General features: G+C 43.5%; 3 protein-coding genes across 8 annotated transcripts; 2 read left to right on the top strand and 1 right to left on the bottom strand.

Annotated features, from left to right (window-relative positions):
• The first annotated feature begins 442 nt into the window (after nucleotides 1-442).
• On the top strand, nucleotides 443-6,286 carry LOC108152790 (luc7-like protein 3). Of its 2 annotated transcripts, XR_001774852.2 has the most exons (5): nucleotides 443-720; nucleotides 912-1,915; nucleotides 2,005-2,075; nucleotides 2,181-2,704; nucleotides 5,301-6,286. XR_001774852.2 is itself a non-coding variant. In XM_017282380.2 (4 exons), exons 1-4 carry the CDS (start codon nucleotides 619-621, stop codon nucleotides 2,333-2,335), a joined length of 1,332 nt encoding a protein of 443 aa, XP_017137869.1. In that variant the 5' UTR covers nucleotides 443-618; the 3' UTR covers nucleotides 2,336-3,508. The 2 variants fall into 2 exon arrangements, 1 of the variants encoding a protein (XP_017137869.1); XM_017282380.2 differs by lacking the exon at nucleotides 5,301-6,286 and having other exon boundaries at nucleotides 2,181-3,508.
• An 883-nt stretch (nucleotides 6,287-7,169) lies between these two features.
• On the bottom strand, nucleotides 7,170-12,738 carry LOC108152755 (high affinity copper uptake protein 1). Of its 5 annotated transcripts, none has more exons than XM_033390903.1 (7): nucleotides 12,602-12,738; nucleotides 11,874-11,964; nucleotides 9,751-9,832; nucleotides 9,500-9,678; nucleotides 9,176-9,423; nucleotides 8,608-8,637; nucleotides 7,170-8,020 (listed from the first exon to the last, which is right to left on the bottom strand). In XM_033390903.1, the coding sequence occupies exons 3-7, from the start codon at nucleotides 9,782-9,784 to the stop codon at nucleotides 7,819-7,821; spliced, it is 693 nt and encodes a 230-aa protein (XP_033246794.1). In that variant the 5' UTR covers nucleotides 9,785-9,832; nucleotides 11,874-11,964; nucleotides 12,602-12,738; the 3' UTR covers nucleotides 7,170-7,818. The 5 variants fall into 5 exon arrangements, with proteins under 5 accessions (XP_033246794.1, XP_033246787.1, XP_033246788.1 ...); XM_033390896.1 differs by lacking the exon at nucleotides 12,602-12,738 and adding an exon at nucleotides 12,479-12,585; XM_033390897.1 differs by lacking the exon at nucleotides 12,602-12,738 and adding an exon at nucleotides 12,160-12,332.
• A 59-nt stretch (nucleotides 12,739-12,797) lies between these two features.
• On the top strand, nucleotides 12,798-13,749 carry LOC108152774 (zinc finger protein 593 homolog). Its single transcript, XM_017282358.2, has 2 exons — nucleotides 12,798-12,907; nucleotides 12,988-13,749. The coding sequence occupies exon 2, from the start codon at nucleotides 13,110-13,112 to the stop codon at nucleotides 13,602-13,604; it is 495 nt and encodes a 164-aa protein (XP_017137847.1). The 5' UTR covers nucleotides 12,798-12,907; nucleotides 12,988-13,109; the 3' UTR covers nucleotides 13,605-13,749.
• The last annotated feature ends 225 nt before the right edge of the window (nucleotides 13,750-13,974 follow it).

The following is a 13,974-nucleotide window of genomic DNA, read 5'->3' on the forward strand; positions in this document are numbered from 1 at the left end:
TGCCACACTGAGGGCCAAACTAACGAAGGCGTCAAATTCTTGTAGAAAATTTATTCATCAATGGCTTAAAAATATTTAGGCAGAGCTAAGGGTCTTAGTTAGCCAGTATTATTCAACAGAATATCAAAATTGAGCAATAGGAACGATTTTTCTCTTGAGTTGTATTACGTTTTATTTGTTGGACCCTTTTCGCTAAAACCTTTTGTAAGACAAAATCCAATAAAATCAAGTATTTAAAATAAGTCAGTCAAGTTGAAAATTGATTCACTAATCGGATAAAATTATGTAGGCAGGGCTGTGGGTTCTATCTAGCTAGAAATATTCAACGGAATATCAAAAACGGAGAATCTGTATAATATAACTTGAATTCGTTAGTATATTTACGGTATATTTTTAAAATGAGACAGTATATTTTGGTATATTTTGAGGGTCAGACGTCAAATTTATTGATTCTTCGATAAAAACTTGATTATATTGTGCAGCGCGAGGGAAGATCACATCTTTCGGTCCAATTGAAACGGAGGCCACATTACCTGCCCCAAGTACTTAAACTATTGTGACGCCACCCGCCCCCTCCCCGCCCATTGGCCCTGTCCGCCGCCAGCGAAGATACCGAAAATGGTGGACGCTGCCAGACAAATGCTCGATGAGCTAATGGGCCGCAATCGGAACCTGCATCCATCGGAGGCAGGACTCAAGGTGAACTGGGAGGATCCAGAGGTGAGTATGCGCTGCCAGCGGCATGAGAATATCCACTCGCATTCGTGTTATGGCTGTTCTTCTTTGCTTCCGGCTACAATATCATATCCAGTCGTCCCCTCACATATGTATACATATGTATATCCGATATGTATTTGGTGGGGCTGCCTGACCTTGCAAACTTCTTCCTTCTACATATGCACAAATTGCAGTTTTGTCAGTTTTACAACGTGAAGTTCTGCCCGCACGATCTCTTCATCAACACACGGGCCGATCTCGGTCCCTGCGCCCGCATTCACGACGAGGAGGCCAAGCACCTGTACGAGGAGGCGCGTCCGGCACGGAAGCGCCAGTACGAGGATGAGTTTCTTCGCTTCTGCAACGTGATGCTACACGACGTGGACCGGAAGATTCAGAAGGGTAAGCAGCGTCTGCAACTAATGCAGCGAGATCACCCGCCACCGACGCTGCAATTGAGCAAGCATCAGGACCAGTTGAACACCCTGAATGCCCGCATTAACAAGCTGCTGGCGGAAGCCGAAGAGGCTGGTATCCGCGGTGACGTTGACCAGGCCCAGGATCTGATGACGCTCTGCGAGGAGGTCAAAGAAGAGAAGGAGCAGCTTCTGCAGCAGTACGATGCCAGCCGAAAGGCAAGCAGCAAGATGATCGCCCCGGACCCGTCCAGTGCGGACGATCCCATACACAGTCCAAGAACAAGCTTCTGCGATGTCCCAGTGATCCACGACAGCACACAAGCCCCAACTCCAACTAGAACAATAAACCCAGCCCCCATTGATTTGGCCGGCGAAGCAGCAGTAGTAGCACCAGCAGCAGCCTCCCCAACCGAAGTGGACCTAGAAACCACTGGATGTAAAGCAGGCCCTGGATCAGGAGCAGATGGGGAGGAGAAGTCGGACAATACAGACAACAAGTCTCAGTCAAATTGGTCACACGAAGCCCTGCCCGAGAAGCAAATGAAGGTGTGCGAGATTTGCGGTGCCTTTCTGATTGTGGGCGATGCTCAGCAGCGAATTGAAGACCATCTGATGGGCAAGCAACACCTGGGATACTCTAAGGTGCGCAACGCGGTGGCCGAAATCAACGACGAGCGGCAGAAGGAGCGCGACCAGGAGCGCGAGCAGGAACGCGAGCAGGAGGAACGAAGACGGCGCGAGGGTCGGGGCCAGCGCTTTAACTCATACGACAATAGACGGTAACCAGATTCAGCTCTGACTGTTCGGCTTGCTATAGAGCTAATCATTATTCTGTTCTGTCTCTTTTTTCCCGATGGCTGTCCATCAGCGAGCCGCGCGAATATCGGGAGCGCAGTCGTGACTATGTGCAGAGCCGCCAGACCTCAGACAGGCGACATCGTAAGTAAGCGGGCGGCTCCCACGCTGGCTCGAGCAGAGTTTAAGCTTGCTCTATGTATTTGTATTTGCGCTGGCTGGCACAACTGAATATCGAATTGTTTTCAGATCACCACAAGTCGCACCACGGCCACACATACTCGCGCAACGGCAGCAATAGCAACAACAACAACCGTAGCAGACAGCACAACCACAGTCATAGCCACTATCGGCAAGAGAGCCGCGAGCGGCACGCTCGTAGTCGCAGCCGCAGTCGCTACTAGAGACCAAAAACGATAAGATGGCTAGCGCTTAAGCTGAAACTCTAGGCCAGAAGCCGAAGCAACACGAGCTCAGCCGTATCCGCGATCCTTGTAGCTAACCCAATGTACCCAACGTATCCACGCATCCACAACAAGCACCTGGCAATGTGCCTGAGTCTTCGTCCCTTCCTCATCGCTGCTGCAACCGCAACCCAACCCGAAAGAGAAACCGAAACCGAAGAACGAACAACACCATCGAGGTACTCCAAAAATAATTAACAAAATTTCAAGTAATATGTATCAGAACAGTAAAAAAAGAAACAGAATCAGAGTGAATGAGAGTGCAGCTGGCAGGCGAGATAAGATCCTTGCCAGAGCAAGGTAAATAAGGTGAGTCACCCACCGTACCGCACCGTACCGTACCATACCGTACTTTATCACTTCACACCGTAGACATACCACAAGCTCTATATTGTTTACATATAAATGATTCCTGTGTACGCATACCAAAATAACTTGTACCTCTCAACTCTCCATTGTGAAACTGAACCTGAACCAGATCCAGAAACAAAGATCGCGCAGACGGACGAAATACAAACACACAACATTTCCCCACTCCGAATACCCCGCAGAGAAATGTAGAAAAAGGGGCCTTGAGCACTATAGGAAGTCTCTATGGAGAGTGTAGGGTTAGCCTTTTGTATGATGTGCTGAATTGTGAAGACAAATACCGAACTGAGCTTGTATTTTCAGTATAGATTTCGAAAGGATAGAGACGATAATTTCCTGAGCTGTCCCAATCGATAGATTCACTATTTTCACTGTTGATCAAATGGGAATTGGGAATTGTACAGAAACGGATGGAGATTATACTTAAGCTATCCGTATATCCTTATACATTTGTTCATTCAATATTGAATTACAGATACAATTTTCCAGAGAGGAACATTCCTAGTTTGATCATACATAAAACTACAAAACTATGTATGCATGTACATACATATTTACATATATAGAAATAGAGAGACACTTGAGTTATGAATATTTTGTATATATGTAGATTTTATATGTACTTCCTTCCAGTCTGAACTCTATACCTACGAATAATTTATATTGACATAGGTTGGTAATGGTGATCATATACTTATCAGATCGTACAAAAAAAGAATAAATTTAACCATGGATACCTTTTGATACACTCAGATAAATCTTTGGCGGACAATTCCAGATCCAAATATCATGGGTTGAAAAACGGGGACTATGTTTAACTGATTTCTGAAAGAGAATAGTTTAAGGATTTAGTTAGTTAGTTGAGAGGGCATCTGTTTGTAGCGGACAGTAGGTGTAATCTCTATGCCTTGTATGTGACAGAAAGAGTGCTCAGCAGACAGATACATAAAGTACATCAAGTATTTAGGATGTTTGGCTGACTTTTGGCCGAAACCATAGCCGTAACTGAAACAGGTATTTACCAAGCCATTCCGTTATCTCTATTTTGCGCTTAACTAACCCAACAGATACAGATCAACACACCTACCCACCCACGCATATCATGCAATCCCCACTCCACTCCACCGCAAACACACGCACACACATATGAATGTACATATGTATATGTATAAATAAATACATACATATATATTTATATAATATATATATGTATATATATATATAGAGAATCGTATTGCATGTGATAGAACTGAATATGGAGCATTGTGTGGGTCGTCGTCCCTCGGAGGTATGTAGTCGTAGTCCCCTTCCTTGGGAGCAGGAGACGCACAAGCAGATTAATGAGAGACCGAACATTTGTGGACATTCATGTGTGCCCTTGATGCCCTTTCCTGAACGTATTCAAACCGAAACAGAACCCGAGCCCGAACCAGAACCCTTTGATAGGGTGCCATACCATTCGATTCTATTCCATACCATCCGATTACTTATTATCGCATGTTCACATCCATTTGGAAAGGGTACTCGAGAGAATACTTCGGCTTGCCGGCTTATGTATACATTCTTAGCACCTGATGCTTCATATTTGTTCTTCCCTTAATGCCGTTGTGTTTGTGCTCTCCATCCCAAAGAGTGCAACTAATCTAAGAGCCCCATCAATCCGCCCCATGGTTCCAGATACTTATACCCAAGCATCCCTAAGAAAAGTATTCCCTCAAAAAGGGTGGGATCGTTAGAAGAACACCAAAACACGAGGTAATTGCACTGACGAATCACATCAAATCAAACCCAATCCAATGAAATGCAAATGAAAATGAAAATCTAATGAATCAATAAAGCGTCGTGCCCCAATGCGTGCGATGGTAGGCAGAGGGAGAAAGCGAACAGTGCAGAGCGACAGCGACAGCGACAGAGACAGAAACAGAGCAGGAAAAAGGGAAAGCAAACATCCTTTATGTGTACCATATCCAGAGTGCCATATACATACATATACATATGTAATCGTATATACATATGTATGTATGTATCGTATGCTCAAGTTTTCCCCCACACTCATCCACAGGTAAATTGTGACTGACCCCAGACCTCGATAATATAATAATACCAAATGTTAATGCTCTTGAAAAGTAAATAATTGCAAAAGACATCCAAGTGTACAAGTGTATTTACATATTGTGTATGTATGTATACCAATGTGTGTGTGTGCGTGATCAGAAAAGAACCATCAGATTTGATCTTGCCCCTCATACCGTACCCCATAGCTGTAAAGCCTTCAGAGTTTCATCTTTTTGTGTCCGTCCCGACACACACACACACACACACGCGCACATATATATATATATATATATCAAGTTCGTGTATATATATATTAAATATTATAGATATATAATATATATATATATATATATATATATATATTTAAATATATAACTGATCGATTATGTCTCCAATCCAATTTTCCAATCTACAACCCTTATTATCAATCGCTGATCAAATGCTCACCTCGATTCACACAACTCTTTCTCAAACATTCCAGGAGCCGGAACATTCGGAATACTCTGGATCTGGCTTTGGATGTGGATCTGTGGTCAATAGAGAGAAAGATATATATATATATATATAGATAGAAAGAAGAACCAACCAGGTAACTTCTATGCCACACCTCCCCCACATAAATGTTTCTTCACGACAGACAAGGCAGCGCGTCGCACTATCTACATATTGAATATGCGCTATGAACAGAACATACTCTGCAATCTACGACCAACGATCCACCATTCTCTGATCCCGGAAGAGAGACTCGCGTAGAACTTTATTAGGCTTGAGACATACGAGGTGAATTTCTTTTTCTCTCATCTATAACTATCTATAGCCCTCGACTCTGACCCCGTTCACTGATCCTTACCACGCATCTCCAGTCCGTCAGTCTCTCTGTCTATTGGGACCACCCTTTAACTCTTAATTCAAAACATATATAGATACACACATCTTTAGATACACACATATATAAGGATCATGCACATATATGTATGTATGCATGTACATATTTGACTTTGTGTTCCTATTCCTAACGAGCAGCCTTCACAGTCGGATCCGGAACCCCATGATCCACGATCTCATTATGGAGTGAGTCTATAGGCTGAAAGCCCCTTCCTTTCCGGCCTCCCCGATCTGGAGAGCTTGCGAATGCCTTTTTCATACCTAACTACTTTTTCCCATTTCGGTTACGATGAATTAGAAAACCAATCAATTCAATTGAGTCCCCCACCCCCAGCCCACCCTTCCGTGGCAAAGCGCAGTCATATTCCTGTCCTTAGAGGAAAGATCAAGTTTTTTTTCAGGACAATTTTGTAGAGCCTAACGAATCATAATTATTTATCTATCTATCGATCGAAAGCCTGTAGTCATGTAAAGATGTTTTTAAGTATGATTTACGTACGCTATGAGTAAGGATACAACATTCTAAATAGTGAGACTCGCAATAATTTTCTAATAAAGATCAAAGCAAATCCCGAAAAGGTCCCCAATCTGTTGTTTTCTTTTCGTCCTCTCATTTCCAGGTTTTCCCGCATCGAATGCCAGTTTTCCTTTCTTTTTTTTAAATATTATTTTTAGTATATTTTTTTTTTGTATATTCATATGAATGGTAAATTGGTAAATTTAATACATATTAATAATAAGAATCATATTTATAAATTGTATTTGCCATTATTCACCGTATGTATTTGCTTTATATTCAATATCTACAATGTACGTGGGTACATACATATGCACACCGATCATCAACGGCGGGATGTACAAAACTACATATATATGTACATATTGTACGTGCATGCATACCTATGTATGTGCATATTATACGAGGATGGTGTATGCAAGACTGTATGCAATACAGTACGTTTCATATCGTTAAAGGTCCATTACGGAGTCGTAGTAGTTAGCGAAAAATTGAATTCAATAATGTTGCGCATTGACCAAGTCATCGAATAGGTATTATTTGGCTCAATCAGATATTTAATATGTACAATAAATTTATAGTTTATGGTCTTATTCCACCAGACTTCAAGTTCAAGCTAAGAGTGAACGAGAGAATTATGCAATCTAGTTTGGCTTTCTAGTCGAACTGGTGGCAGCGCAACGACATAATTGAACTTTGAATGTACAATTTGGGTAGATTTGGTGTCGGTGAGCATTGTTTCGTGCGCAAATAATGCCAAGGACACCCTGTCGCGCTTATAGGTATTGGATTTCCTCTAGCTTTAGAGCTCTGAAACACTCTCTTTGACAAAAACCAATCATAGCCATCTACATCTCTCCTCATATTGTGGATATTTTTTAAACGATACTTTTACATACATAGTTTTACAAAATGTCTTTTAGGTTACCGAACCAAAAAGAACCAAAATTGTATAAAAAAAAAATAGATTTTATTACCAAATAATAAGAAGGTCATAATAGTATAATATGCATACAAAATGGTATAATAAGATTGATAAAAAATATTTGTTTTGGGGGCGATCCAATCCTGCGATTGGACAGTTTATGAAATATCTGTGTATGTGCTTTTTTTTCGAGCAAATATCGACTGAATTCTCCAACAATTATTGCCTTGGGTTCGCGCTACAGTTTTTACACTTCGCTTTCTAAATTCTTGTTCCGTAAAGTTTGTTCAATTTTTTTCAATTTTCAACTTAATCTTTACATCTATTTAAATCCTCTTCGGAAGTGTTTGCGCTGAATAAATGTTAAGTTTAGTTTTGAGTTTCCATTCAATTTTACAGTTGTCTCTTTCCAGGGGAAAGAGTGCGGCAGTTTTGAACAATGTGTTGGCCAGCCCTGGGCTGGGGTCAAGCTCTTGCTAAAGTTCGACTAATACCTAAAGAGTAGTTGCAAGGAGCAGGAGAACAGGAGAGGGCGTAGGGCGTGAGTGTCTTTATGGGTATGTGTGAGCTCCCGGGCCTTCCCGCCTTGCACCATCGATCCAACTAGGTTGCGGGCAACTCCTCCTCCTGAGTTCGACACCGGAGACTGCCTCGATCCAGGCTGATCCGCTGCTAGTGACAGTGCTCGGTCACATCCACGATGACGGACTTCTTCCAGCAGAAGAGAAAGTAGCCCACAGCCGCGCCCAGCACCACCATCAGGCAGAGCCAGACGTTGTACATCATGAAGATCAGCATGAGCAAGAAGGAGAGCGTCACCTGCAGGATGTGAAGCAGCGTCTGGTAGAGATGGTTGACCGAGAGCATCGAGGGTCTATGGAAAAGATAGTCGTAGTCAGATACCAGATATATCAAAATGGAAGGATAGGACAGGAGTATAAAGAGTAGCTCAGGATGACACGAGAAAACTGAAACAGAAACAAAAACAAAACGAAACGGAAGGGAATGGCACAGAACGGAACAGAACAGCTCTTCCAGCGGGTTCAGTTCGTCCTTGTGTATCGGTGTTAAGCTAACCTACACTAGACTAGGGTTGAGGCTACGTTTAAGGTTGGCCTCTTTTGCTTTGGTTGAGGTATCGTACAGTCGAATTCTACTGAGTGCACTTTACATATGTACATAATATGTACTACTTATATTGATCCAATCTGTGGCAGAAGTGACACCCGATACGAGCGGGCCTAATCAACTGGGATAGAAACAGTTACGCTCAGTCAGGCATCAGTGCAATTCCGATGAAGTGCAGACTATCGACAATACAATCGGACAGACGTTTGAGTCAGCACCAGACGTGAAATGTGAAAACAGAGCTCTGGGTAATACGATATATAATAAACTTAGATGGTAGCATTAAAGATTTACAGAATTGCACTGGAAAAGGGCTGAAACAGCGATACTTACGGTTGCTTGTGCACAACTTCGCCAACGTATCTAAAAGATCCATTGAAGCGTGGCACAGTTACAGATTCGCATACGGATTCGAATTCAGATGCGGGTTAGCGGATCAAGTAAACAGATGCAGGTTCGGATACAGATACAGATTCGGAATACAATATATCAATTCAATCAGCGATTACGTTTAATGGGAAAGCGGTCGGAATGAGCGTGTTTTGCGGATCGAATTTACAAATGGTGAACGGCGGCGCGTGGTCGTATGCAGATGCAGATGGAGCGGATAATGGAGATGCGAATGCGGATGGATGGTACACACAAGAGCGGTGAGCGGGAGCAAAACGGTAACAGTTTAACGGTAACGGTAACGATAACGGCAACGAAAACGAGAAAGAAGAAGAAAGCATTAAAATTAATATTTACAAGTACAGGAACAGAGGCCACTAAGCAGGGCACAAAGGTCAAGCATGCGAAAACCATTGGGGGAACGCTCCCCCGGGGGTATTCCCGGGAGAGAAAAAATATATTTATAGAACGAGCAACGGAACACGGAAGCCAATCCCGGGATAGTACTCACTGCACTGGGGATGGGGCAGCCGCCGCTGCGGAGGGAAGTCGCGGCGCCTCCGGATTGCGCTGGGGACCCGTCACCGGGCGGTACTCGAGCAGGTTATACGTCTTCCAGAACAGATACTCGCGGTAGTACTTGAGCCCCTCGTACAGCAGGGCCAGTAGGAAGATGGCGATCATCGACCCAATCAGGCCGGAGACCGTATCGATGTGCCACCAGGAGAAGAGGATCGTCTCGTTGTAGGCAAAGTGGAACTATCCAAAGCAGATCGAGAGAGAGATCAATCAGAGTGTCAAGGCATAACACGGGATGTGTGTTTTCGTTGCTTACCGCCATGGACATCATGTGCTCCATGCCAGTGACCGTGCCTCCACCGCCGCCACTATGATGGTGTCCCGCATGCATGTCGTGGGTCGTGGAATCGGTGGTAGTGGTGGTGGGGCTGATGCTGCTGTCCATCCCACTTTGATCATGGTGCATGCCAGCGTGGTCGTGGTGCAGGGAATGATCTGTCGGAACAAGCGATTACCTTACCATGGAGATCTCTGGGTCCCGCGAGTGCCGAGTTACCGAGTACTTACCAACATTGGGTGCAGTGTGATGGGCGTGGTCCATTTTTGATGTGGCTCTGATTGTGGAGTATCGTTGATCTGCGCTTATTGTCTGCGGAACGTGAGAGAAAGTTGCGTACCTGAATTATTTTGCCATTATAAAATTCGACACGACACGTGTCTGTCGATCCAACCTAAATCGCATGCAGTCAAATTCCAATTAGAAAGGCAATCTTTTGTTAGTGACTGCCTTCATTCCCCATTCCTTTTCCCAATTCCCATTCACCCCCGAGGCGAAATGGAATGTAAATGGAAGTGTCTGACATAACTCCAAGTACCTCCCGACGGGAGATGCAGGGTGACCCAGCTTTTGGCCTCGAGTTTCTTAAACTTGCTCCGACCCGCCTACGAACGCATAGCGGAAGATGAAGAGAGACAGAGAATCCTATACCTGCTCACCGCTTGGAAGGCACTTCCAGTTCCAGCCGTTTCTTCAGTCCGCCCGAGCAACGAATCGAAGTGCTTATGCTCTTGTCTTGAAATGGCAGCACGGAACAGAAACAGACACAGAAGTTGAGACGAGTGATTCTCGACTCGGAACTCTTTTTATTTTACGAGTATTTTTCATTGCGGTTCACCAAATTATTTGGCTGTCTGTTTATCTGAGGCCTGCGGCTGTGGTGCCTCCATATCAGAGCAGCAGTAGAAGCAACGGCAGAAACTGTGATAAGGCTTGGCCCTGCCGCAATCAGTGGAAAATCAAAATTTCCGAGACCACCGCAGACACTGGAAGATATCTGATTGGAATGATGACAGGGCCGGGAGTGTAAGTTTACCGCAAAGCTGGCTGATATCGCGCGTGCAGGAAGTGGCGGTTCCAATCAAGGCTCCATGCTAATAATCTCGAAATGAGTAGAAGATCGTTAAAAGATCTAGATCCAGCATGCAACATACACGGAAAATTACGATTCCAGAGAAGTGACAGCCACGTACTTAGAAATCCCTCTCTCTCTTTCGCTCATACTTCTATAATTAGATTGTAGACGAGCGTAAGAAGAGATCAAATGGGGAAAACCCGTTTCAATCTCAGCTGAAATATAGAGATTCTTGCTGGTGAAATCTTAATGGAGCGCAATGGAACTGACAATTGCACTTTGGAGGCGGGCTTTGAAAGCGTTGATATTGCTTTGATTATTTGTATGTGATCTGTTGGGGAATGCTGTTGTCCGTTGACTGGCCGAACTGGTTGGATTGGATTGGATTGTGTCGTTTGGTTTGGTTTGCTTTCGATTTGGCCCAGACAAAGACCGCAAAATTAAAGGGAAATTGACTGTCAGAGAAAGAAAGGGAGCTTTGACGGTATCCGGATTGGAAAATTCAGCGCACACCAAAAGAGAACAAGCATAATTGGCTACTTGAAATACATATATTCGTAGAGCTGCACTTTGTTGGGGTCCAGCTCCATAGATATTGCAATAAGTTTAACAAACGGAGATAGAGACGGGCGAAACCGGTTGCTCATTCCCTCGCAGACTCTCGCTTTCATGTATCTGTACTACCAACTAGTTCCATCCCCTGGTACTATCAGCGTTGCGTCAGCTGCTGGCAGTGTAAATGAATGAATGCTGCAAGATTCAGACAATCTTACAATCGTACATATGTATGTATGTACATACAAATGAAGATATGTATAAAAACTTTATTTCCATATCATAAAACCCTGCACAATACATACACATTTGATCTATTGTACCGTTGCAGTCGCTTTACAAAATGTCATGGAATCGAGCATAAAGATAAAATGAGACAGAGACAAGGCAGAAGCAAAAGAGCAGAGACAGAGCAGCTGCAGCGATTATTTTCTGTCGATGCGTATGGAGCAGCAGGGAAAAGGGAAACGAGAAGGAGGGCGAGAATGTTATGTTACAGTGAGTTGCGATCAAAAATTGAAATCAATCAGAGGAAACGAAACCCTACACACAAGCGCACGCATGCGTGTGTAGTTGTACGCATAACGGTTCAATGGCGAATCACTGATAAAATGATCGTCAGAACTGATAGACGTAATCGGCATGCAAGCGTTCCGTTCGGTCTTTGATTATCGATAAGAGTTTTGGTGTAATTGTAACTGTTGTTGTTGTTGCTATACTTACAGCAGCTGGTGTGAAATTCGGGATGTTGTTTTAATGCTGCGAATTCTGCGAGAAAGCCGGCATCAATGAATCGATTCAGCGGAATGTGTGGCTAAAACAATATCAACAATTAACAAAATCCACAAACTACGTCCGTCGTCAGCAATAAAATGTGAGCAGAACAATGCCGCCTCGCAACGACCCGTGCGAGACTAGTGCAGCAGCGTTCCAGTATATTTCCAGCTCTATGCACATATCATTTCATCGTTTAACATAAATGTAAATATGTGTATGTATGGACACATACTAAGCTTTGGATTCCATTGGATGGAACACAGGCAATAGCAGCCATCACAGAAATTGGTTCGGCAGCATCGCGATTTCCACTAGATGACAACGCCCCCGTTAGCACCCTGCGACAACATCCATTTAGTTACGATAATTATTACAAAAACGCGAGCTATTTCCACGAATACAGGCTCACATTTGTGTTATTTAATCACATAAATATTTGCGTGTAAGATACACTGCCTTTGTGTGCGTATCGATGGATCAAGAATTGCTTGCACATAATCAAGCTGCTGCAATTGTCCAGCTCTTTTTTTTATCCTACTGTAATGGCTTACTTGTATTTGCCGTTTTGATAAAACAATCTGCGCACGACGTCCGCCCGCAGACAACTTGTTCGTACGATTGTTGATGAATAAATTGCGAACATGTGTTTTATTATTCAAAACCGCGATACTTACTGCACAAAGTGGCACTAAAAAATGACACACAAAGATCTGCAATGGGATGATAAATGAATGCTGCAGCAAAACACAATTGAAAAGTAATTGCCAATTTTGTTTAGGTGCATCTTCAAAAAGATTATTTTTTGGTGGTATAGTGAATTTAAAATAAATTAATATATAAAACAGCTGCAATCGCAGTGTGACCAAACCGCTGCATCGATCTATCGATATACCAGCGTTATCGTGCTCCTTTCATCGCCAGCAAGTAGCGGTCGAATATTTTTGCGTAGTAATTTAGAGAAAACGTTTATTCGCCAGCAGGTGCGAATAACATACACATTAAGTCGTTATCTTATATCATAATTGTTCTAATACTTTTACGGGCCTTTCGCACTTTTTAGTTCACCCCTAGCATCTGTTATTGTTCATACGAGCAGGCAATAACAAAAACACGTGCAGTCCAGAACGAAGACAAAGCAAAGATCTGTTTCGCACTGCAAGAAGTGAATAAAAAAGCCTCATTATGGGAATGGTAACGAAGCGTAAGAAGATGCACTATGGTGATACGCACCTGCAGCGTCGCTGGCGCGTGCGAAACCGCCGTCGCGATCTGGACCAAATCGATGACGATCTTCGCACCCGCAGCGGCGAGCTAATCAATCAAAACGTTGACTTGGAGAAGCCAGGCTTTGCCCAGTTCTACTGTGTGCACTGCGCCAAGTACTTCATTGACGACACAGCCATGCAGGGACATTTTCGCACCAAAGTTCACAAGCGGCGCCTCAAGGCCCTTGAAATAGAACCGTATAGCATAGAGGAATCTGAGCGTGCCGCAGGTCGCGGCAGCTTTCAGAAGGCCAAGAAGCGGGGCATAGAAACACAGCCCACAAAGGAGGAAGTCATCGCCGGAAAACGCATCAAAGTTGAGGAGAAAGTGAAAACGACAGACACCGATTCGACACCAGCCACAAATCCGGCCAGGGCGACGCGCAGCAGACCCGAAAAGATGGAAACTTAGCAAACCTAAGCTATTGATAAAATGTAATAAATATGAACCCGTTGAGACGAGATATTAAATACAACCCAACTGGGATTGGATTAAATTGTTGTTACATTTTGAGCGGTACAATCGCATCGTATAAATATATTCTCTTCTGCATATATGTATGCATGTAGCTCCGTTTATAAGTCGTTTCGATATACATATGTACATAGATGGGTAATTTATAACTATTCGAACTATGAACCAAATTTACATATACATATGTATGTACACGTAATAGAACAGAGTTCCATCCGAATGGTGAGTGCGTGAGCATCAAGAAGAGGAGATTGCAGACTATAGGTGATCACGGGTGATGCAAAGGTTCTGCTACTACATATACATA

Source organism: Drosophila miranda, chromosome XL, assembly GCF_003369915.1.
Source record: "Drosophila miranda strain MSH22 chromosome XL, D.miranda_PacBio2.1, whole genome shotgun sequence".
Taxonomy (NCBI): domain Eukaryota; kingdom Metazoa; phylum Arthropoda; class Insecta; order Diptera; family Drosophilidae; genus Drosophila; species Drosophila miranda.

Coding starts and splice junctions, on each gene's coding strand:
- LOC108152790 (XM_017282380.2), top strand. CDS start 619: ATGGTGGACGCTGCCAGACAAATGCTCGATGAGCTAATGGGCCGCAAT. Junction 721..911: donor TGAACTGGGAGGATCCAGAG/GTGAGTATGCGC, acceptor CACAAATTGCAG/TTTTGTCAGTTTTACAACGT. Junction 1,916..2,004: donor AACTCATACGACAATAGACG/GTAACCAGATTC, acceptor GCTGTCCATCAG/CGAGCCGCGCGAATATCGGG.
- LOC108152755 (XM_033390903.1), bottom strand. CDS start 9,784: ATGGACCACGCCCATCACACTGCACCCAATGTTG. Junction 9,424..9,499: donor AGCACATGATGTCCATGGCG/GTAAGCAACGAA, acceptor TGCTTTGGATAG/TTCCACTTTGCCTACAACGA. Junction 8,021..8,607: donor GAAGTTGTGCACAAGCAACC/GTAAGTATCGCT, acceptor TCTTTTCCATAG/ACCCTCGATGCTCTCGGTCA.
- LOC108152774 (XM_017282358.2), top strand. CDS start 13,110: ATGGGAATGGTAACGAAGCGTAAGAAGATGCACTATGGTGATACGCAC.